The 24261-nt window shown below is 47.1% G+C and overlaps 1 protein-coding gene across 1 annotated transcript in view; it reads left to right on the top strand.

The window, feature by feature from the left end:
* Positions 1-24261, top strand: part of RIMBP2 (RIMS binding protein 2) — a 195815-nt gene that overhangs the window by 156517 nt on the left and 15037 nt on the right. Inside the window, exons 12-21 of the mRNA XM_063143936.1 lie at positions 425-501; positions 934-1043; positions 2055-2867; positions 5196-5347; positions 6284-6748; positions 8380-8529; positions 8799-8957; positions 10625-11350; positions 13467-13587; positions 19197-19343. Coding sequence (XP_063000006.1) covers positions 425-501; positions 934-1043; positions 2055-2867; positions 5196-5347; positions 6284-6748; positions 8380-8529; positions 8799-8957; positions 10625-11350; positions 13467-13587; positions 19197-19343 — 2920 coding nt within the window. The remainder of the gene's footprint in view (positions 1-424; positions 502-933; positions 1044-2054; positions 2868-5195; positions 5348-6283; positions 6749-8379; positions 8530-8798; positions 8958-10624; positions 11351-13466; positions 13588-19196; positions 19344-24261) is intronic.

Here is a 24261-nt window from a genome sequence, read left to right as displayed (position 1 = left end):
AAAATGACAACACCCAACAATAAAGCCAGCAACAACAATGGCAATAGCAGCAGCAACAACTAATCATATCACGAGAAGGTAAAATAATATATTTTCAAGGCCTTCTTAAGAGCCTGCAGTGATGGAGGATGGCAGACCTCCGATGGGGGCTTGTTCCAGAAGTCTGGGGCCACTGCGGAGAAGGCCTTCTCATGTGGGATCGCCCACCTAACTGCTCTCACAGCTGGGCCGATGAGAAGGGCATGATGCGCCTTCCTAAATAAATAAGACGATCTGCAGATTTATCTGGAGGGGGAGAAGTGTGTATGTGTGAGTGGGCGCACGCAGGTCGGTATAAATCTCACATGAAGCACTGTTGTGTATATTTGTCCTGGCTGATATGCGGAGGTGGAAAACCCGTCTCATTTCCTCGTTTTCCTTGCAGATGGATAATGAACGGAATTCTAATACCTCAAAGCAGAGATATTCGGGGAAAGTCCATCTTTGCATCGCCCGATATAGGTAATTTCAGCTCACTGAATGACTTTTTGCACGATGTGTATCTTTCGGCTCCCAGATAGAAGCCACCAGGGAAATGTGAAGTGAAGGAGAGGGCCAAGGAGAGGGCTTTCCTGCCCACCTGTCTGTCTGCCTTGCACCAATGCCGTCCCATTCCCAAAGCTATTTCAGGGACTTGATGCCAGCCAGCCCTGTGGTAAACCTGTCTGCCTCACCAAGGGCCTAGCAATTTGAGGGTGTATTAAACTCCATCGTATCCCCAAGGTACTGGCTTGCAGGGAATAGTCAGGATGCAGCTCAGTAGGAGCACAGCAGTGACCAGGAGTGAACAGAAATGGTCCCGCTACCTTCCCTCCCCTGCGATCCTTGGCAAATTACACGTTTGGTTCCTGAAAAGTTATGAGGGGAAAAACACCATCTGTGTTTTTGCTGCAGTTACAACCCGTTCGATGGACCAAATGAAAACCCCGAAGCGGAGCTCCCCCTCACAGCAGGAAAATACCTCTATGTGTATGGAGACATGGATGAAGATGGCTTCTATGAAGGTTTGTTTGGGCCTGTGTTTCGTTGCCCCTCTTTCACCAGCTCTTATTTTCAGGGGAAAGGGAGCTTTCCAGCATACCATTTTAGCTTTGGGATTTGAAATTCGGGACAACATAGTGTCCTGAATTTTATCCTCACAACAACCTTGTGACGTAGGTCAGGCTAAGAGCAAGAGTGACTGGCCCATGGTCAGCCAATGAGATTCATGACTGAGTGGGGATTTGAATCTGGGTGTTCCTGGCCTTCATTCCACAAACCACTATGCCACACTGGTCCAACCAAGTCCTTCAACTATGAAGTAGAGTGACTATCTTCGCCTGAATACAAGAATATCCATCTAGTCCACTAGAGGACCATCTAGTACAGCATTATGTTTCTAACAGTATTCAATCAGTTGCTTTTGGGAAGCTCACCAGTAGGGCATGAAGGCAATAGTATTCTGGTGTTCTTTGCCCCAGTCATCTGGCATTCAGAGGTATGTGTACATGGAGGTTCCATTTGTCTAAGCAGACCTGTTTCATAGACCTCCTCCTCCTCCTCCTCCTCCACCTCCTCCTCCTCCTTTATTGCCCATCACCTTTTCTTATGGTAGGGAATACCAGTTGGTTTACTTGATACAGTGATCAACTCAGGGAGGCCACCTGGCACCCTCCAGTCCCATAAGCCCCAACCAGCATGACCAAAGTTCAGAGATGATGGGAGTTGCAGTCCAAAGTATCTGGAGGGCACCCAGTTGTCTATCCCTGGTGTAAGCTTTGTCCGGAGGCAGGGGAGAAAGACCCAGGGCACATACTGCATGGCACAACACACAGAGGTGTCTTCATTGAACTTTCTCTACTGCAGATCAGGATGGGGGATGAAGGGTGAGCTTGGCCATATTTCACTTTGTCTGCCTTTAAGAGTGAACACAGATGAAAAAGTGTATCTTTCCTGAGCTGTGGTGACACAGAGTATATAGCTCAGTTCAGAGCATGAGTGCCACCTTCCTCCCATCTTTTATCTTTCTCTACCAGGTGAACTTCTAGATGGGCAGAGAGGTCTGGTCCCCTCCAACTTTGTGGATTTTGTGCAGGACAATGAATCCCGTTTGTCGAGTGGGGTGAGCAGTGAGCAGGACCAGAATTACATCAACCACATTGGTCACGCGTTGGACGGAGACGGCCTTTTGGAGATCAACCCACCGAGCCACCTAGAGTCCAGTGTCGTCAATAATGGTGCCGGGACGCTGGATGTGAACATTGATGAAATTGGGGAAGACATTGTGCCTTATCCTAGAAAAATTACCCTTATCAAACAACTAGCCAAAAGTGTTATTGTGGGCTGGGAGCCTCCGGTCGTGCCACCCGGATGGGGAACCATTCATAGCTACAATGTCTTGGTAGACAAAGAAATACGGATGAGCGTCTCCTTGGGGAGCAGAACTAAAGCTCTCATAGAAAAACTCAACATTGCTACTTGCACATATCGAATATCGATTCAAAGCATAACCAGTAGGGGCAACTCCGATGAGCTCCAGTGCACTTTGTTAGTAGGGAAGGATGTCATTGTGGCACCCTGCCACCTTAAGGTGGACCACGTGACCCAGGTGTCTGCTGAGCTCACCTGGCTCCCAACCAACAGCAATTACAGTCATGTGATCTTCCTCAATGAAGAAGAATTCGACATCGTCAAGGCTGCCAGATACAAGTATCAGTTTTTTAACCTGAAGCCCAACATGGCCTACAAGGTGAAGGTATTGGCCAAGCCTCACCAGATGCCCTGGCAGCTCCCGCTAGAGCAACGGGAAAAAAAAGAAGCCTTCCTAGAGTTTTCGACTTTGCCAGCAGGTGTGACTTGATTTTCACTATTACAGTATTGCCGTTCACAATTATTTATTACTTATATGGTGCTATCAGTATGCAGGATGGTTTGCACTGGGGGCCATTGGTTTGTACCGCTCAGCCCTTGTATTTGTTGTAGTTCTGGAATTTGGGGCCCTCCCTGATCTCCTTCGGCTCTACCCACCGCTGGGCTGCAGCCGCCAAGAGCTTCTCCGAAACTGAATTCGGCTGTCAGGCTGAAAGAGGTTCCACCTCCCTGGTTCACAGGATGATGAAAGTGGATAACCCCAAGTCACGTTCACGGTCATGTAGAATAAATGCCATCATTCAAATCAGCCTGCAAAGACAAGGGTGGCCCCATTACACCGCACAATTTCTCTGAGTTGGCTCTAAATTGAATACATTGTCTTCAGTTAGAGTGGTGCCCTGTCTCCATATTTGTTCAGAGTGGAGGGCAGCGATGGTGATGGACTCTTGATTCAGACACCCATGTCTCCCAAATAGCTCAGAGGGCAGTTTCAATCCATTTGGCAGGTGTACGCGCAGAGATAGGTTCCAGCAAGTCTTCTCCAACCAGATGGCCCTCCAGATGTGTCGGACTAAACCTCCCAGCATCTACAGCCAGCCATGAGATGGAGTCTGGTGCATCTATAGGGCATCAGTTTAGGGACGTCTGCCTTAGGACATGTTGCATGTGTCTTTCAAAGCACACCTTAGCATAGGTAGATCCCATCCACCAAGGTGATGAAAGTCCTTGGTGGATGAGATGGTACCATTCATCTCATTGAATGGTATAATGGTATAGACGGCGTCACTTCAGGGCATTGGTGAGATGGCTTCCATAACTGAATGCTCCACCAGAAACCCAGGTGAGAGAGTTTGGGGGGAGGGGTAATTCCTGAACATGAATCCACCCCTCCCAAGGGAAACTGAAAGGGATAGCTGATATACAGAAGCCCACTAGGGAAAAAAGTATATACCTTTAACCCCTGCAATGAGTTACTTTTTTCTCCATCCTTGAGAGATTTCCGTTGTCTGGCAACAAGACCATGGAGCTGCTGTGGGCTGTCCCAGCTTTGTCATTAGAGCGAATTGATCATTGAGATGTTGGTCGGGGTGGGAGGTAGGGTGGTCCTTTCCCTCTGAAAGCTTTTTTAGTTTATTCTGTTTAGCCGGCATGTTGTCGACCATGTGACAGAACTCATGAAATATACATGGCCTTAATAATGGCAGGGATATTTTTAGCCTGTAGGCTTCCATCCAGCCCGCTTCTATTTATAGCGGATTGGTTTTAATTAGAGATGTAGCAAGTGCACTATCGTGATAACAGGTTTTCAGGGCCTTCAAATGAAGAGATTTTTACTCAGTCCTCTTTTTTTTTTTTTTTTAGTGGGAGCGGGGAGTTGCTGCACGAAGCTCAGATTTTGGAATAGATCCATATTTCCCCTCCGGGATGTGGGGGAAAGAGGATGAAAGCTAGTCACGGGCGAAATAAATTTTGTCATTGTCAAAACGTAGAGGGAATCAAAATCGTGTGAAGTTTCATCTGATCAGAGCAGAGACGTTGTGTTTAGAACAGCGACGTTCACTGTAGCTACGTTCACCAAACGTTCAAAGGTGCTTCGTTCTAGGCAAGGCTGCATTTGTGGGGTTTTCGGTCGATTCCCACTTCTACGCCCCTGTGCTGCTTGTTTTGAATGTAATTGCGTTTGTAACATAATACAAAGTCAATCTGATTTGTTAGCCGAATCAGACTGACTAACAGTCCAACCCTATGCGTGTCTTCCCAGAGGTCAGCCCCATCCACTTCAATGGGGATTACTCCCAGAAAAGTGCATAGAGGATTGCAGCTTTAAGCTACAACCCTAGAGCCACTTCGCTGACAGTTAACCCCACTGAACTGCATGGGACTTGCTTCTGAGCAGATATGTCTAGGATTGTGTCATTACAAATCTATCTATGTCTACTCAGAAACAAGCACTATGATCTACTCTAAATGGCAGAGCAGACCATACAGGCAGAGGCCCCATCTGTCTACTGGATCCTTTCTTAACTGGACATGCTGGGGTTTGAACCTGGGACCTTCTGTATATAAAGCAGATGTTCTACACTGAGCTACAGTCCCTTCTGCAGTTACGATACTTACATTCCAAAGTCCTGGGACTATCGCAGAGAAGAACCCCTTCCTTCCTTCCTTCCTTCCTCTCTCCTTCCTCCCTGATGCCACCCTAATAGAACTATAGACAATTATAGCTCTATTACCAGGGAATATTCCATACATCACGCATAAAGAAGGAACTGGCTGGTGGTAACTGAAACTTTTTCTTCCTCTAGGTCCACCGGCTCCCCCTCAAGACATCAGAATTCAGGCCGGACCGACACCAGGAACCATCCTGGTTTCTTGGAAACCGCCGATTCTCACGGCAACAGGGACCTCCAATGGAGCCACCGTGACTGGCTATGGCGTTTATGCAAAAGGTCAACGGGTAGGTGTGACTCTCCATGGTCTAGATTTGTGGTTGGCCAAGCGGCATCATTTCGTTCAGGGATGGGCAAATCTGATCCAGGACGGTCCCCGGCTGGTGCTGAGGCTTCACCGGTTTGTTTCAGGGGATGTCGCTAAGTTCTAAAACCCTCTGAGCAGGTGCTGAGAGTGGGCTTCCTTTCCCATGGGAGGGGCCGGTTATACAACGGGCAGAATCAAGCAGTCAAATGTTATTCCCTGCCTTGATCCAAACGGAGAGGCAGGTAAGAAATAAATTGATGATGATGATTTTCCTGCACAGGGTGCTTTTGTTTGATTGATTTTTGGGGGTAGGGGAAGTAGGTTTGCATCTGCTGGTTTACATATTTGAATATACTCTCCCATAAAAAAAGTAAACACCTCTCCTTGCATGTATGAAACTAGCACCTCAGGCAGAAGGGTTGGGCCCCACCTTCTCCCTGATGTGCTTGTTCTCTGTGCCCAGGATGCTTTTATTCATGGTGGACTATTCAAACCGGCAGCTTAAAGCAATAGTCCAGGGGAAGTTGCAACACGTTGATGTGGTTGGCGTCATGTGTCAGGCAATTGCCAGGGCTTATTCCCCAGAAGTTGGCACGCTACTGAGCCCCAGAACCTGCTGGCTTTACTCCTCCTTGGTGTTGCTAGCAGTTCTGTGCCAGTGTCAAAGTGCTCACTCACTTCCTTCCTTCCTTCCTTCCTTCCTTCCTTCCTTCCTTCCTTCTTTCCTTCCTTCCTTCCTTCCTTCCTTCTGTCCGTCTTTCTTTCCTTCCTTCCTTCCTTCCTTCCTTCCTTCCTTCCTTTCTTCCTTCTTTCTTTCCTTCTTCCCTTCCTTCCTTCCCCTCCTGCCACATTTGGAGTCTTCATTCAGGCAACATGGCTCTTTCTCATCAGTCATTGTATTTGCACCTGTCTTTAGGTGGCAGAAGTGATCTTTCCTATGGCAGAGAATACCGTGGTGGAGCTACCGAGAATCCGGAACCTGGAAGCCAAGGAAGTTCTCGTCCGGACGCTTTCTGCCCAAGGGGAGTCGGTGGACCCGTTGAGCGCTGCCATTCCACCCGACCTACTGGTGCCTCCAACCCCTCACCCCCGGCCAGCTCCCAAATCTAAGCCATTACCAAGTGCCGGCATCCCAGATACCAAAGACGAACATTTATGTCCACATGTAAAAAGGGATGAGTCGTGGGAGCAGGCCCACGTGGCGTCTCCCGTCCACGGACACACCCTGGAGCCTCCCAACTTCCACAGCCCTCTCCAGGGGAGGAGGTCTCCCTCTCCAAATCGGATACTCCCCCAGCCGCAAGGCACACCCATCCCCAACACGGTCGCGAAGGCCATGGCCAGAGAAGCTGCTCAGCGGGTGGCGGCAGAGAGCAACAGGGTAAGTGGCATTGCGGCTGCTGGCAACAAAATAGATCTTTTGAGGAAGAATTTGGGGGGCCGCAACAAGGTGACGCATCACATCTTCACCCGTCCCTAGCTCTGATCCCATTAACTATCAACCTTTTCTGAGCTGATGCTGTTTGCGTTTTCAAAACCAACCGGCAAAACACCTGTGGCTTAAATGCGCAGGTGCGTTTGCCGTGTTTCGTTTGGCCATCAGGCACACAGGTACTGGAAAGAGAGTAAAACTCTGGTGTTCGATGTGGTAAATAAATGGTTTTTAATAGTTTTCTTTCAAAAATAATCCAACGATTAAAACAATAGTAAAAATCGTGTATTGGGAGCTCAACGTTTCGGACCCGAAGTGGCCCGTCCTCAGGAGCTGTGTGTGGAGGTATCTGTGGCGTTACACCCCACAAGTCAATTCCAAATGTATGTCTGCAGTTTGTAAGTCTGTGGTTTTTAGAATATTGGCCTGAGTGGGCGGAGCTAGAATGTCTTGGGAGGGGGGAGGAGTGATATATAAGGGAATGACTATGGGGATTGGGAGATCTTTTCAGGGAGACTTGTTAGGTACTCTTAGAGTCTTTACTGCTCTCTGTGTTTATGGTACTTAAGTTCTGGGAAATTTGAGGGTCAGTGTAGTGAGTGGTGTCTTCAGAGTGTGGTGTGCACGTAGTGGATGTATATCAACCAATACTGAGAATAAAGAAAATTCAAGAGTGATTGTGTGAGAAAAAGGAAAGCGCGTATGTGAATGAGTGACCGGATTGTATGAAAGGTTTCAAAAAGGTTTTTAAATGTTGTTATTTTAAAACAAAGCTTGTGAACTTTTAACAATAAATTTTGATTGTTTTGTTTTTAAACTACCACAAAAATCCCACGTGTCTGTTTGGCATTTATCATCTTAAGTTTACACATTTAACACCCACTCTGACAATCATTCACCTCAGCAGATATAACTCACAGCGCATTATATTATATATATATATATATATATAGAAATCCTTCTCCATTTAAACCCCTTTCTCCACATAGTTTGGAAGAAGGTGGTTTTTATCCCTTGCCTCAGGCATATCAAGCGGTGGTGCTTGGCTTGAGCAGGGAGTAGCCGTGGCCAGGTTTGGTGTTCAGAGCCTGTGAGGTGGCAATTACTTCCACCTATTTACAAGTGAACAGCAAGATAAAAGCTCTTAAAGTCTTCTCCATTGCGCCGTAGTGTCAACACCTTCATTGTATGACTTTCTACAGATAACAAAGGCATTGACACTATGGCGCAACGGAGAACCCTTTAAGAGCTTTTATCTTGCCGTTCACTTGTAAATAGGTGGAAGTAATCGCCACACACCGCTCCTGAGGAAGGACCACTTCGGGTCCGAAACGTTGAGCTCCCAATACACGATTTTTATTATTGTTTTAATCGTTGGATTATTTTTGAAAGAAAACTATTAAAACCATTTATTTACCGCATCGAACACCAGAGTCTCTTCCCAGTACCAGTGTTTTGGTGCCCTGTCCCCCCCTTCTTTCTACTCCATCAGGCACACAGCCTCGAAATGCAAGGCCTTTGCTGCCCTCCCTGCCGGGAGGAGATTTTTCTCACCCTCTTCCCTGTCCGCCCCTCTGCAGCTGGAGAGGAGGAGCATGTTCACCGAAAGGAGCAACGCCGTGCATTACGCAAACTCCGACGAAGAAGAGGACGGCTACGATTCGCCGCGGGTCAAGCGGAAAGGGGCTTCGGTTGACGATTTCTTGAAAGGCTCTGAGCTTGGGAAGCAGGTAACTGGGCACCAACGCCTGCTGAATTGTGCATGCGCCCTGGCCGTTATGCAAAGGAACCTGTTTGTGTGTTTGTTCGTTTGTTTGTAAATGAGTGCTAAGATTCTCAAGATGGTGCACAACCTGCAGCTGGTATTAGGACGTTTGTGGCGCTAAGGCTGTCGGGAGTGAGCCCACCTCAACCTTTGAGGTTGGCGTTGATTTTAATTTTGAAAGTCCGTCTTGCTTTGTCCGCCCCTCTTTCTCCCCCTCCCCCTCCCCTCCAACAGCCCCACTATTGCCATGGGGAGGAGTACCACACTGAGAGCAGCCGGGGCTCTGACCTGTCGGACATCATGGAAGAAGATGAAGAAGAGCTGTACTCAGAGATGCAGCTGGAAGATGGAGGGAGGAGACGAGTCAGTATAACGTCGCATAACACGCTCAAGGTAAAAAGCAACTATGAGATGGGCAGGCCTCTGTACTGCAGGATAAGTTAGAGAGAGATAAGCCAGTGGGGTTGCTTGAGTATAGACTTGGATGTTCCAGACATCTCACGGACTAGCAGCATCTTCAGACTCCGCTGAACAACGTCGGAGACGTCTATCTTCTGTGCTTTAAAAATAAACGAATAGAATCATAGAATAGTAGAGTTGGAAGGGGCCTACAAGGCCATCGAGTCCAACCCCCTGCTCCATGCAGGAATCCACCCGAAAGCATACCTGACACATGGCTGTCCAGCTGCCTCTTGAAAGCCTCTAGTGTGGGAGAGCCCATGACCTCCCTAGGTCATTGGTTCCATTGTCGTACTGCTCTAACAGTCAGGAAGTTCTTCCTGATGTCCAGCCGGAATCTGACTTCCTGTAACTTGAGCCCATTATTCCGTGTCCTGCACTCTGGGATGATCAAGAAGAGATCCTGGCCCTCCTCTGTGTGACAACCTTTCAAGTATTTGAAGAGTGCTATCATAACCAGAGTCTTCCCGGCAATGACCCAGTTTTCTGAACAAGGAATTCTGTAACCTCAGCCAGAGATTGACCTTTGCACGATTCCGCAAGTTCATAGAATGGCAGAGTTGGAAGGAACTCGCCACCCCTTCATGCACACACATATGCCCCATTTAATATGCCCTGTGCCATAAAACATTTTCTTCAGGCATATAAATGTTCAAGGCAAGAAAAAAAACCAAGCCAAAAAATGGGATTAAATTATCCCCAAGCTGAAGGTTAACCTTCTAACGTTGGGTGTTCTTTAAAACAAAGGAGCACAGCTATCGAAAAGCAAACGTCTCTCCTGGCTCAGAACTCTCCGTGGTGCTGATTCTCCTTTCTTCCTTACAGGAATTTCTCTAGCATCTGGTAGGTATCAATATATAACCCCCTCCAACCCTAAAACTGACTGTCGTAGAATTTATTTGGTGAATCCACTCATAGGATACCCTTCCATATAGGGTTATGTTTAGACAGGCACCAAGATGACGACTAATACTAATACCTGAGTCTTTCCAGTCTGTCTTGCCATTTTCTCAATGGAAAAGGAGCATTAAGGTGCCTTACGGGAACCATTCTCAGTGTACAAAGACATGCTAGTGGGGTTTTTTCTTTCTTCATCTAGCTTCTTTTCATGAGTGAGGAGAGGAGATTGTGCACTGACATGATAAGTCTACTGAAAAGAGCAGTCTGCACACTGATGGAGAACAGACGGGAGGGTGCAGCCCCAGACGAATCCCCCCCCCCAATCCTCCCCACGTGCCAAGAAGACCTCTTGTGCGGTGTCAACCATCTTGTTTCAAGTGCCTGGGTGTGTTTCTTGTTAGAGCCCCAACGTACCAGCCTGCTCTTCCGACATCCTTGCGCTATGTACAACACTGGGCAACTTCCTAATCATGTCTTTTATTTTCACAGATTGCCATCCAAAGCATGACATCTTTCCTCACTGAATAAAAACTGCATGTTTTCCGTTCGCCATTGCTCTAAAACTAATTCTGTCTTTATTTTTTTTCTTTCTTCTCCCCTTCCTCTTTTTTTTTTTTTGATCGCACACTATTTGTTCTCCTCGCCTGTACTTTTCTTTCTTTCTTTTAAAAAAACAAAACAAAAACAAAAACCACGTAAAGGAATGTTATAAGAATAAGACCACTGAAGCTGCTTTTTTGGAACAGCCTGATTTTGCTCAGCAGATCCACCACAGTAAAAAGCTTTTCAGTATCCCTGAAGTCGCCGAAGAGGACGGAGATTATGCCGAACTTTTGCACAAGCAGGGTTTAGGGATGCCCCACAAAATGAGGCGTGCGATAGCTAGAGAGAGTAGACCGGCCAGGACCTACTGTCAAGACCCACAGCACAGCTGCTGGCACCCAGTCAAACAGCGGAGTTTGGAGGACGCGGATGAGAGGGGCTACAAATTCAGCCGGTCTTCCACGAGGAGCCCAGACAGCGGCCTGGATTGCGGCAGCGAAGAAGAGGAGTCCCGCTTCAGCTTCCGCAGCGCTTACGACACGGTTTCCGCCAACGTTGCGCCTGGCTGTTGCGCCGATGGCGGGAGCTGTTTGTGCAGGAAGACGCCGCGGCCGCTGCTCGCACGCCGGAGGACTCTGACCAGGCAGAGCAGTGTCGAAGAAGACTTTGAGGACCCCGTTCCTCTGTTTCCAGAACCCCGGAGTGAGGAGGGCAGGCCGGATTACTATGAGAGGAAGTATGAGCCCCAGAGGTGTAGTAGAGCAAATAATTTGATGCGTGAAGATTTTCAGGGAGGCTGGAGCAGCCCCTTAAGAGGGAATGGCCTTAGGGCAGCCTCCATCCCACATTCGAGGTCATCCTACCGAGAGCCCCAAGACCCTCCGGTGTGTTGAAATACAAACTTTCTTCTCACATCTGCTTGCCAAATCAACCTCTTTTCTTCCTTTTTGTCCTTTTCTTCCTTTCTTTTTCTTAAAAAGGCTATCCTCAGCATGCCTCTCTGCTGTTTTCCTTATTTCGTTTCGTTTCCCCATTCTTCCCCATTTTTTTTTAATTTCTCTATTAAACTATGTTGCTTCACAGGCTTCTTAATATTTCTGTTTTCTTTCTTTCTCCCCCCCCCCCACCCTGTGCCATACTAAAATGGGATTAATTTGCTTTACAACAATGTTATTTTTAGCCCCTTTAGGCAATAAATAAATCAGCAAATAAAAAATGGCTTTTCCCACCCACCCTTCTTTCTTTAAAAGGACAACTGAAACTAAATTTTAATTAAGGGTTAGCTGAACTACCATTTTCCTAACGTTTGGGGTTGTTCTTAATTTCTTTTCACTTCTTCCCCCCCCCCCCTATTTTGGTTATTTAGCTTTGAATAAGTTCCTTAGAATCTAACTGTAAAAGACATTATTTTCAACTTGGGATTTAAAAGCAAAACACACTTTTATTTCAACCCTTTCTGCCCTCACTCACCCCCCCCCCGCCCCATTTGTTTGAGGTCTGCTTTAAAATATTCCATTTTGTCATATTGTTTTTGCTTCCCTCGCTCCCAGATTTTCAAGGAAGAATTCTCTTTCTCTTCAGTCCTTATCTCTGGGCAAGTACCAAGAATAAATACCCTCTCCTTTTCCTGTCCCGTAGTGACAGTGACCTAGGATTTTGGAGTTACAAGATTCATTGTGTTTCTATCATCCACCTTTTCTTTCTTTTTTTGCTACCTCCTTTTTTCCCCCTTTCTTTTTTTAAAAAGAAAAACCATCTCTTCTTGCCTTTGAAGTTGCAAACTGCATCTCAGAATGCAGGAGAAGCCCTCAGCTTTTTACACACGCACCCCAAATACGTCTGGGCCCCCCGATTAGTGTAGTTCTACATTTAATGCACAAGAGGGTCAGCTATGCTTAGAAAAACTTTATAGCACCTTCCATAAACCTCCCCAATCCCCAAATGCAATGGAGGACAGCTCATTCACCCTTTAGGACTGCAGACAATCCAGAGAATGGACATGCCAGAAGTGTCCCGTCTTATGTGACACTAGTAGATTCCGCCCGCCCTGCGGAAGCCAGCCGTTTATTCTCAATGGAAACTTTCTTCCTGATCTCTCTCTCTCTCGCTCACTCTCTTTTTTTAAACTAACCTTCCACGAACAAAATTGATGCCAATTCTGTTTTCTCCGCCTTTTCCATTTAACGTTGGTTGTGGCCAAACCGACCCCGAAGAACCTTAGGATCTGGCAGCATTTCCAGGAAACTAGCAAGCAGAGCACTGCGCAGCTCTGAAAGGGTGGGGTGAGGGATTAAATAAATAAATAACTCCATCCTGAGAAGGTCTTGAGGAGTCCTCCCCTGCAAGTCTTAATGACTTTTTAAAAACTAGAGGCGGCTACAGACCGAGCCAGTAGAGGGAAGATATGGCAGGAGATGGATGGCGAAGTTGCAAAGGTGACAGTGTTCTGGCTGGAGCGGAATGAGTGAATCCAATAAAATACACAGGCAAAATCCACTCTTCGCAGCTCTGGGGAAGGGCCGTGTCATTCCTCTCCGAGGAGGACTCAAAGGGACCGGCAGCATGCTTAGTGGCAACGACAAAGGCAAAAGAATGTCTTAAACTCTCTTTTTCTGTTCCAATGTGTGACCGTTGTCTGCAAAGTATGTACCACATCGGGCTAGCAAACGTTTCTCTCTCTCTCTCTCTCTCTCTCTCTCTCTCTCTCTCTCTCTCTCTCTCTCTTTTTTATGTTGGTGGTGTTTGGATTTTTTTGTTGGTTTTGTTTCCTTTTCCAGGTTTAGTGGCATCCTGTCCGTCTCTTTTCAGCTAACCTTTCAGTTAAAAACGAAGTTTAGTTGCCTTTAGAGCTTTTGACAATGATTGACTTGATTTTCCGTTAATTTCCACACGCCCTGCCCTTTCCCTGTTCCCACTACTCTTGACAGCGAGCAGCTGAGTAATTTTCAAACCTGTCTCCCCCTCCCCCCCCTTTTCCCCCCTATTTGTTTTGGTCTTTAGCTCTTAGGTAACCCATCCTCCTCTGGACGACAGGACAGGGTGGAACACCCAGGACGGAGAATATCCCACGGCGGCGGCGCGGGGCCACAGAGGTCACGAACCACGCTGGTTCCCTCTATTGGTTAGTTGGCCTGTCTGGTACATTTATGTTGCTTGTGGGGACCACAGAGACGGAGTGGGTGGGTGGGTGGGTGGGGAAGGTGAGTTCCTGAAGGAAAGCCCTTTCCCCAGGATAGATACGATGAACGTAAACCATCCCTATGTCTAGTGGGCATAGGAATGTAGAAAAGTCCTGGGGGAGCAAGTTAAGTAGCCGAGCCTATGAAATGCCAAGGATGCAGAACTAGCATCATTTGTTCATTAAAAAGGCAGGTGGGGACATCATACCAGGACTTGTACCCTCCTGGTATGTACAGGAGGAGTGGTGTGCCTGAACGCTTCCCTATGCCAGACCCCACCCCTTGCCGAGCAAGCACATTGGGGAAAAGGTGACCAATGCATGTGTTAGCGTGTACACCGACATGTGGGGGCATTCAGACATGCTGCTCAGCCGTCCTGGCTTGCTTTCCATAGTGATACAATTCCACAAGGACCGTATCCGAAATGGCTTTTGTTCGGGGTGGGGAAAGGTGGGCGGTGCCTTTCCTATTGGCCATTTCTCGGCCAATGAGAAGAATGCAGTGACCCTGCTCTGCTCCTCCCCCTTTTAGTAAGGAGGAGTCCGTTTCAAAGGTGGGAGAGCTGAAAGTCTCTGCTCCAATTGCCTAGGTAGGGGGATGTCTTTCTAGTTGCCACGTCGTGGGTCACGAGCAACGGGTTTGCAAATTCGCAGCACAGCGGACCAATTGGTTGGACTGGATTTGATCACCCAATGCATCCCACCGGAGTTTGCCCCATCTAATTTGCTCTTACCCTTTGCTTGAAGATAGCTACAGTTTTTAATCTGTGCCCAATGGACACTGAACTGGCTGGATACCAGCTGCCATGACGAGGTATTGGGTGTCCCAACAGTACACGTCGGATCGGGTCTGGATTGATGCTGGAACAACTGCGCTGGTGGAAGTCGACTTCCCCGCTCCCTCCTTCTCACAAAAGCCCATCTAGCCCCCTGGAAATGCTACACAGAGAGTAAAAACCAACCAACCACTGAATACCCCTATGATGTGTAAGAGGAAAAAGGATCCTAAACGTTCAGGCAGAGGGACTGCATGAGCAGAGGCCTTCCTCTCGCAGAAGGCAGATCCTGGATCCAAACTCTTAACGCTAGATTAATGGGCAGGTCTTTGCCTCCTTTCTTCCATGATCCCTGGAAAAATGTAGTTTTATGAGGAAGCTAGGGCCCTGTCTGTAAAGGAAGAATGCTCTGCCTTGACACACTGGGCAGAGTATGAGCCAGACTAGATGTTATGTGCCAGGTGCATGTTATCCCTTCACAACAACAACAGCAACAACAATATGCAAACAAACATCAACACAGTTTCAATAGGCTCAGATCTGAGTGGAGAAATGGAAGCATTCTCCCCCAGCTCTTACTCAGCTTAAAAATCACACATATACCCAGCTGCTTTTTCGTCTTCAAGGGAAAAAAAGGATGGGATGCAACAAATACCCTACATATCTATTTCCCCGTGGGTAAAAGAGCAGCTTGGGAAGGTGATTTTAACCTGGACAATAGGTGGGAAATGGCGAAACAGCCTCTCCCCACTTGCCCATCTGGTGGCCTCAAGGCTCTATTGGCTATAAAATAAAAGGTGGAGGAAAATCGTAGACACCCCTATGTAACTTTTGATTTTGCCTTATAATTCTCTAGGGTTGTTTAGAGGAAGCAATGGCACTGAAGCCAAATATAGGTTTGTAGTGAAGATAGACCTGTTGTTGAAATGAATTGCAACTGAATTGCACTCATCCTGCTCTTCGATCCATCCATCATTCCATCCGTCTTTCCACTCATCCCTATCAGTGCATTTCATTTTTTCCCTACATTTCCTTCACTTGTTTGGAAGTTAGTCAAGGGTACCAAAGACTCTCTAACGGTCTCGAGTGAGAAAAATGCAAATGGGCGTAGATCCCTTTGATTTGCCGTCAGTGAACCAAAGGTCTTCATTCTGGTCCCCTAAAGCCTCCATTCATTTCAAGTAGCTCCAGTCGCCCACCTGCCCCTCGGCAGTGCCGCCGATGTGTCTGGGGAGGTGCCTTTGCTATCAAAGTGAATGATCACCCCATCATTGGAAATGTCAAGAGTTCGCATCCCTGTCAGTTTAAAAATGAAAACTGGCCCACCCCCCCACCCCAAAAATAAGGCAGTAGTTTCTACATAGTCAGGAGACTCCTTAGTTATGTAGAAGTACATATGTTTGCAAACTAAAAGAAGTACACATTAAAAAATAACAACAACACCAAAACAACCTGACAAAGACCTATGAGCTACCAGACTTAGAATGCTGATGGTAAATTAGCCTAGAAAAGAAACATGGGAGTCTAAAGCAGTGATGAACAACTTTGGCTTGTCTGGAGGCCCATTTGCAGCCCTGGACCCTCCCAAGAGCTGCAACTCCTGCTACCGCATTGTCTGGAATAAAGGAAAGGAACCTCTCGTGCAAGCACTGAGTCGTTACTGACTCTTGGAGGGACGCCAGCTTTCGCTGACGTTTTCTTGGCAGGCGTTATAGCGGGGTGGTTTGCCGTTGCCTTCCCCGGCCATTATTACCTTTCCCCCAGCTAACTGGGTACTCATTTTACTGACCTCAGGAGGCTGGAAGGCTGAGTTGACCCGAGCCAGCTGCCTGAAACCAGCTTCCGCTGGGATCGAACTCAGGCCGTGGGGAGAGTTTCAGCTGCAGAAACTGCTGCTTTACCGCTCTGTGCCACACGAGGCGTTGTCCACAGCAGCAAAAATTTGTCACTTGAAATTTGCCCGTAAATTGCTGCAGATATACGAAAGGCCTACACAAGCTAAAGCTGGCACTTTTGAGTCCCCAGAGTAGCTAGCCACCAAATGTTGGTGGCAAACAGCTGTGGGTTGGTTGGTTTTTGTTGCTGCACCACCAAATTTCAGCAGTGCAGGATCAGTGGCAGCCACAAGAGGGGTGTCTTGGGCCACACTGAACCCATAAGGAGCCGCCTGTAACCCACCTCTTCCCACATCAGGAAGTCAATGTGAGCCTTATCAGTTGAGTCTATGGCTGAGACTCAGAAACTGCATTTGGATCTACATGACCAACGAAAGGGAAAGGCCCTGGATGACACCCAAAAGCAAGAGTGATGTGGTTATCAAAATGCCTGAAATATTTATTCTGGCCAATGTACTTTGGAAACGCCGTTCCTTCTTTTGGGGCTTTTACTCATCTTCCCACAAGTATGTAGCAATGAGCCCTTTTGCTTTTTCCTCTGCGGAAGCTAACTGCTTTTCCCTGGTTACTTTCAGAGCAAGGAGCAGAATGGCTCGTTGGTATATATTTATGGGAAGATGGGTGAAAGCCTCTGTATTTCCGAAACCCTGTACTTATTTTTGTGTTGCATTTGGACCTAATGATGAATGATGGTTTATCATTACGTGAACAAGCCCTGGGCTCAACAGCTATCCCCTTTCTTCCAGTGCAACAGCGAGGAGGAGATTGGAGGCATTTAACCTACACAATTCAATATTATGTCTGAATCCCAGCAAACTCTGATTAGTCTTAACTATGGTTCATGAAGCTGGCTTGTTTCTTTCAATAAACCATAGTTAAGATTAACCAAAGTCTAACATTTGAATGTAACACTGAGGAATACAAGAGTACAAATGATTGAGAAAATGCAAAGGAATTAGAGGCAGATGGCATCTCCGTTCAGTGCATGGCTACGTCCCATGTAAAGGTAACACTCCTTACAAAAACAAAGTCTTTGTTATGTTCCCATGCTTATGGAGACCTGTTTTATTGTTGACTGGCTGAGCTCTGTGAAGGACAGATTTATACAGTATTAAATGTCTTCCCGCCCTGCGCCTCAGTTTACACAACATGAAATTGTCTTGTTCATGGTAAAACAGCAAAGTACCACATCCTGAAAAGAAAAAGAAAACCCCCTGCTTTTGGAGATGTGTCAAGCTGTGATTTTATTTATTGTGTGTTGCATTTTTTTCCTTAACTCTTCCTCCAAGCAGCTCAGGCTGGCGTTCATGGCTCCCCTCCATTTTACCTTCACAACAACCCTGTGAGGTAGAGTAGTCTGCGAGTTAGTGACTGGTCTGAGGTCACCCAGTGGACTTCATGGCTGAGTGGGGATTCAAATCCAAATCTCCTGTGTTCTAGTCCAGTGCTCTAACCACTACACCACACTGCCTCTTTTGCCATGTGGATTATTTCATACACACACGATTACTTCATCTCATTAAACTGATGCAAAAGGCACATTGTGATGTGACTTTTCTACCTCAAAATAAACCCCAGCTTGTGTTAATCAGGCCTTACAAAATAGGTAACGTGATGCCATCCATTAGATTAGCACCTGATGTTCAGAAGTGAATTAACTCCCTGTTTTACACTGATCTCTTCTATGTAAATATGTAACTATTTCCCCCCGAAATCCCATATCATTCATTTGCACTGTAAGAGTTCTCCTTATCTTTTTCTACATCTGCTGCTCTCTTCCTGGATCTTGAATTGTCTGCGAAGGAGCAGGCAAAACTTGGCCATGAGGTCACAAACCAGGAGTTACCAACTGTTTTGCTAACCATCCCTCCCAAATGTTCCTTACTACGAGGAGGGACACCCAACATTACTTCTCACGCCTGGCCTCAATGGCTTTGCAACGTCTTGTGCACTCATGACTAAGGATGGGTGAGAATTCTGTTTGAGTCCTTATTTTTTAAATAAGAGTTCACCAACATTTTCAAATTCCTTCGTAAATGGAATGGAAAGAACGTGAGATCGGGGGGGGGGGGGCGGAAATGCATGAGGGAGAAAGCAAAGTTGCCCATCCTGGCCCAGGGCATTGAGTGCTTAGTTCTTAAAAGTCTGGATTTGATTCCCTGGGCATTCAACCATATATGTAGTGTTGCATTGAGGTTGCTACTTTTTTTCCCTGATAGGTTCTTCACTCTGAACCTCTACAGAGCAGGTTTTTACAACAAAGCCGTCTCGATGCTGGGATATCGAATTTGATCAGTGCAAGAGGGGTGATCATTTTGATTGTTTCTCAGCCAAAACTCTCCCCACAGCCTGAGTTCGATCCTAGCGGAAGCTGGTTTCAGGCAGCCGGCTCGGGTCGACTCAGCCTTCCATCCTCCTGAGGTCGGTAAAATGAGTACCCAGTTAGCTGGGGGAAAGGTAATAACGGCCGGGGAAGGCAACGGCAAACCACCCCACTATAAGGCCTGCCAAGAAAATGTCAGCGAAAGCTGGCATCCCTCCAAGAGTCAGTAATGACTCAGTGCTTGCACGAGAGGTTCCTTTCCTTTTTCCTACCCAAATTTGCACATTTCTTCACAAATTGGATGCAAAGTTCTTGCGTGGGAGAAAGCAAAATGGACAGATTTGCCATCTCGACCGACGTGTCTTCCCCCACCCTGTCGACTTGTCCGTGCCTTGAAAACTCAGGCAAAAGGTGGGGCATCCCTCTCCAGGTGTGAAACACTTGCGTCCTTCGCTGGGCAACGGTCTTCTTCCAGCACAAAGCAAAGTTGCCCTGTGGAAGCCTTCGTGAAGAAGGGAACGAGCCGTGCTTAATAGACCATTCCGTTTTTCTCCGTAGAGATTACAATGGACAGTAACAGTGAAGGCGCTCGGTCAGGTAGTGAGGGAAATATTTCCCCCGTAAACGAAGAAGCTTATTATCGCAGCATTGGCGGACACAGGAAATGGTGCCGGCAACGTACCGTGACCTCTGACTATAGATACGGTATGCCAAAACCCTTCTTTGTCCTTTGTGCCCCTCACCCCCAAAAGCCGCTTTTTTGGAGCTGGTTGTGAAATGAGCGCCATTACTGTATGTCGACGTTGCATGCCATGCTCACGGTCGAAGTGGCTGCCTGTCTTTCCAAGACAAGCCTTGTCCTGCTTTCCCCCCACCCTATCTCCCCTCTTGAAAAACAGGTAAGTTTTGCTTAGGCTCCGCCATCAAGGAAGAAGAGAGCTTTTGATCATCCACCCAAATTCCCTGCCATGTCATCAGGCTTTCCATATTGAGATGAGTCTGGGTGCCACTCATTGCATGAACCCCTGCCCTCCTCCTCCTCCTCCTCCTCCTCCTCTTCCTTCTCCTCCTCCTCCATGGCTGCACAATGCCAATGAACATTGACCACATCACCGCTTCCGTACCATCATCTTTGATGCTTCTGTTGCAACTTGGCTCATGAATCCAGGACCCTTACAAGGGAACCAGTCAACAGCACTAGGCCAATAAGCAGATTTGGACAGCCCACACACTTGGGAGGAAATCCCATAATATTCAGGGAACACATGTGAGTAAGTATGCATAGGATCGGGCTTTCCTTCCAGGAGCTACAGAATTAAGTTTATTTCTACATTCAGCAGTAGCCTTTTCCCTACAGTGCATAGAGCAGGGATGGGCATTATATGACCTGCAGATTGCAGGTGCCCCATGGCCTTTTTTGCACCCCATGCCACCCCCCAAATAGCCACCACCCTGCCACCAATTTTCTACAGTGGTGGCAAAAAGAATCACCACGTTTTTCTCTCTCTTTTAAGTCAAAGGCATTCTGCCTTAAAGGAAAACGCAGGGCACCTTGCTTTAAGCAAAAACACAGCTTTATTCAGCAGCGGTGATTTTGGGGGTGGGGGTTGCGTGGCATAACAGGGAAAGCCCCCTTTCAGCCCTAGACATTGGCCCAGTACTACCTGCAGCAAGCGTCTTGCCTCTTGGTTTGGGAAAGTATAAATGGGAAAGCATCAATGCAGGCCGATTTATTTATGTATTTAACGAGTGAGCCTAACGAAGAGTACTTCCATACACCTAGAGCAGCCTTTCCCAACCTGGCACCCTCCGGATGTGTTGACTACAACTCCAATCATCCTGGGCAGCCAGTTGGCCCAGGATGATGGTATTCCAATACATTTGGAACATGCCAGGTTGGCATCTCCTTTTCCTACTCATTCTGAGACAGGTGTGTGTGTCCGTGTGTATAGAGAGAGAGTTGGGGATTCCTATTTCTATTCCCTCCTTCCCCCATTTTCTCGGTGTCCCGTTTGCTGTCTTCTTTTTCGTCCGTATTCCTCCTGCACTTTCAAAAGATATAAATCCAGAGCTCCGGGGCTGGCCTGCCTTCTCCTCATTGTCTGGCTGCCACCGGCGTTGTGCGCCACCCTTCCGGTGCTCAGAAGTGACGCTTCAATACCATTCCCCTGAAGTGGTGGCATCCCTCCGGATATGGTGTTCTGATGAATTAAATGATAGATTAGAGGATTGGGGATGATCCCCATGTTAAACTGTGACCTTGGCCAAGTAAAGGCCAGCACATACAACTAGCTTGTGGCTGCTCTCTGAGAGTGGGAGTGTGAATGGCAAGTATGGTTTGGGCCACCATGCTCAGGATCACCAGGCACAGATGTGGCAGGTTTTTTATCATGGAAAATGAGTTAGAACCTCTTTACACAAACTTCTGTTGGTATGGGTAATGCTGCTTTCCACAACTGTTCCTACGCCAGCATCGATAAATGTAAAGGCTCACACCAGGAGTAGGCAACTCATGGCCCCTCCAGATGTTTTGGCCTAGAGCTTCCATGAATCATCCCTTGCAACCCTATCTAGGACCGATGGCCCAAACACCTGGAGTTTGACCATCCCTGCTCAACAGTCATGGCATTCAAGCTTCCCTGAAATATAAGCTTACTGGCTAATATTGTTCCTTTCCTTCAGTCTAGAGTTAATCCAGGTGAGTGCATGTGTTGGGAGTGGAGGGGGGGGGATGTTTTAGCATAGTGGTGGTCCGAAAGCAGGTTGGGATCCACTGGTAGATCTCTGGAGAATTTGCAATAGTAGATTGGCAAGAGTTTCTGGCTTCCACATGTTTTTAACATGAGCGAGTTTTAACATTAAAGCATCATCAGCAAAGAGATCCAATGTTTTTTGTGGATTAAAAGCTAGGCAGTTGTTTTTAAAAGCCATAATGACTCACCTAAAGCTTCAAGCGGTGGGAATGGGTACCACAATATTATTATTATTATTATTATTATTATTATTATTATTATTATTATTATTATTACTCATTTGTATACCTCCCCATAGCCAAAGCTCTCTGGGCGGTTTACATAATATTAAGACATTTAAAAACAATATACAAAAATTAAAAACCACAAAAACATATAATATACACATACATTTAAAACCACTATAACAACTTTAAAAGCGATGAGCCTGAAAAAACAGACCCAGGCATCTGTCTGATATGCTAAGCAGCTGCACTCCTGAAGGGTGCAGAACAAAGCTAGCGCAAGAGCTCTGATGCGGAGTGCTGGGATAGGCAAGATCAAAGCAGAGCCTGCAGTCCTTCAAATATCCTGGCCCCATGCCGTTGAGGGGGCCCTTACCTGCTTTCAAACTAGATTTTAAAGTCACCTGTTTAAATATTTGTGTTGATTTGGCACCGGACTTTTAAAGAGCTTGCATATGGTCAAAACCTTTTCAGCCCTATCAATTCACTCTGGCAGCCGAAATTTAAATCCTTGCAGCTGAGAAATGTCCCCTTTCAAAATTTGGACTAAGTCTCCCCACCCTCCTCCTCCTCCTCCTCCTTATCTGAAGGTCCTGTTCTGTGCAGGCTCTGTGTACGTGTTCTGTATAAGCCCTATGGTGGTTTGTGTTCAGGAAGTTCAGGATGGTCATGCTATAGCACCGCTTGACCGGACCAGGCCTCCCGTTAGGTGGGGTGAGTCATAGAATCATAGAATAGTAGAGTTGGAAGGAGCCTCTAAGGCCATCGAGTCCAACCCCCCTGCTCAATGCAGGAATCCACCTTAAAGCATCCCTGACAGATGGCTGTCCAGCTGCCTCCTGAAGGCCTCTAGTGTGGGAGAGCCCACCACATCCCTAGGTCATTGGTTTCATTGTCGTACCGCTCTTACAGTCAGGAAGTTTTTCCTGATGTCCAGACGGAATCTGGAGTTCCCCACCTCAGGTGGCAGAATGCGAGGGTGGTGAATTGCCCCCCTCCCCCATGGGAAGCCCACTACCACCTGGCCAGCCTCACTGTCCTGAAGCAGCTGCCTGCCCAATAGCGTGTGCTAAGGGTTTACTCACAGCAAGAGATGGGAAATGGGCATCCCAGAGAGATGGCCAGGCTGAAATGCCTCGTTCCGAGGAGGAGTCCTTTCTCAGAGCCAGGCATTTGGGGCTGGGCTGGCTCTCCAGAATGCCTGACCACCTCAACTTCTACTGCTAGGGAGTCCTCAGAGTGAGGTGTGTGTGTGTGTGTGTGTGTGTAGGCAGCAGCAATGGGGGGAATGGCTGTGTGCACATCCTTCCACCTAAGGCAGTGGGTCACCTTGCACCACTGCTGCTGTTTATTGTCTCTTTGTGCATGTTGAAGCTAATGCCAAGACAAGTTGCACTACAAATTGTAGAGCCAGCTTTTATTATACAGCAAAAGGTTAAGCAACCATTCAGTACTGGCATCTAGTGGCAGAAGCCCAACATTACACCACTAATGGAGGAGAGAAGATTGAAGGGGAGACATGAGAGCACTCTTCAAGTACTTGAAAGGTTGTCACACAGAGGAGGGCCAGGATCTCTTCTTGATCCTCCCAGAGTGCAGGACACGGAATAACGGGCTCAAGTTACAGGAAGCCAGATTCCGGCTGGACATCAGGAAAATCTCCCTGACTGTTAGAGCAGTACAACAATGGAACCAATGACCTTGGGAGGTTGTGGGCTCTCCCACCCTAAAGGCATTCAAAAGGCAGCTGGACAGACATCTGTCAGGTATGCTTTTGGGTGGATTCCTGCATCGAGCAGGGGGGTTGGACTCGATGGCCTTATGGGCCCCTTCCAACTCTACTATTCTATGATTCTATAAACTAAAGGGAGAACGGTGTTTGTTTTGCCTAGATTGGCTTTGCGGGGACTGGGTGAAGGGAGAAGATAAAGCACAATCTCTAGATCAGGCAGAGAATATTGCATTCCTCAAACTTCCTGCTTTGGAACTGCTGTGTTGACATCAGTAAGGCTGTCGGAATAAGGGCATCCTTGTGGATAACGATCTTTTTTTTTTTTTTTCCTGCTGACAGTAACTAAGACTTCTATCATGCACCACATTTAGATGCATGCAGGGTTGCTTTGCAAACCAGGAGAAACTGAAGCATGAGATCTCAGTGCTTAGTTGAAACTGATCCCAAATGCACTTTGGCTTGGTTATGGGGTACAGGCAGTATCTGCTTCTTCTCATAGCCTTAAGGGTGGCCCAAGTCCGATGATGCATAGCATGTAGCCAGGAGTCATACTATCTGCTGGATCATGGTGGCTGTGGCTGTTATTAATTATTTTACTCATTATTATTACAATCTATATCAAACTTTTAATATACAATGTGCTTTACAGCTTTCGTCTTGTCCGTTTCGCAAAATTAAAACAAAAAAACCTGTTGGCTCTCCCGTTCTAAGATGCTCAAGGCTACCAATGACTGGGATGGGATTTGAACCCAGATCTCGAAGTCCAATACTCTCTCCACAAGTCCAGCAACCATTTGTGGGAAGTGGTTTCTGCGATGCAAAAACGAACAGAATCTCAGCACAAAAGCCAAGCTTACGTTTGCTGACCTTTTAAGGTGCCACGAGATTCTTTGTTGTTCAAGTCACAGTTGTAA

The sequence above is a fragment of the Elgaria multicarinata genome, chromosome 18 (genome assembly GCF_023053635.1).
Source record: "Elgaria multicarinata webbii isolate HBS135686 ecotype San Diego chromosome 18, rElgMul1.1.pri, whole genome shotgun sequence".
NCBI lineage: Eukaryota > Metazoa > Chordata > Lepidosauria > Squamata > Anguidae > Elgaria > Elgaria multicarinata.
The sequence above is the reverse complement of the archived record's forward strand: the minus strand, read 5'-3'. Positions and strand labels throughout refer to the sequence as shown.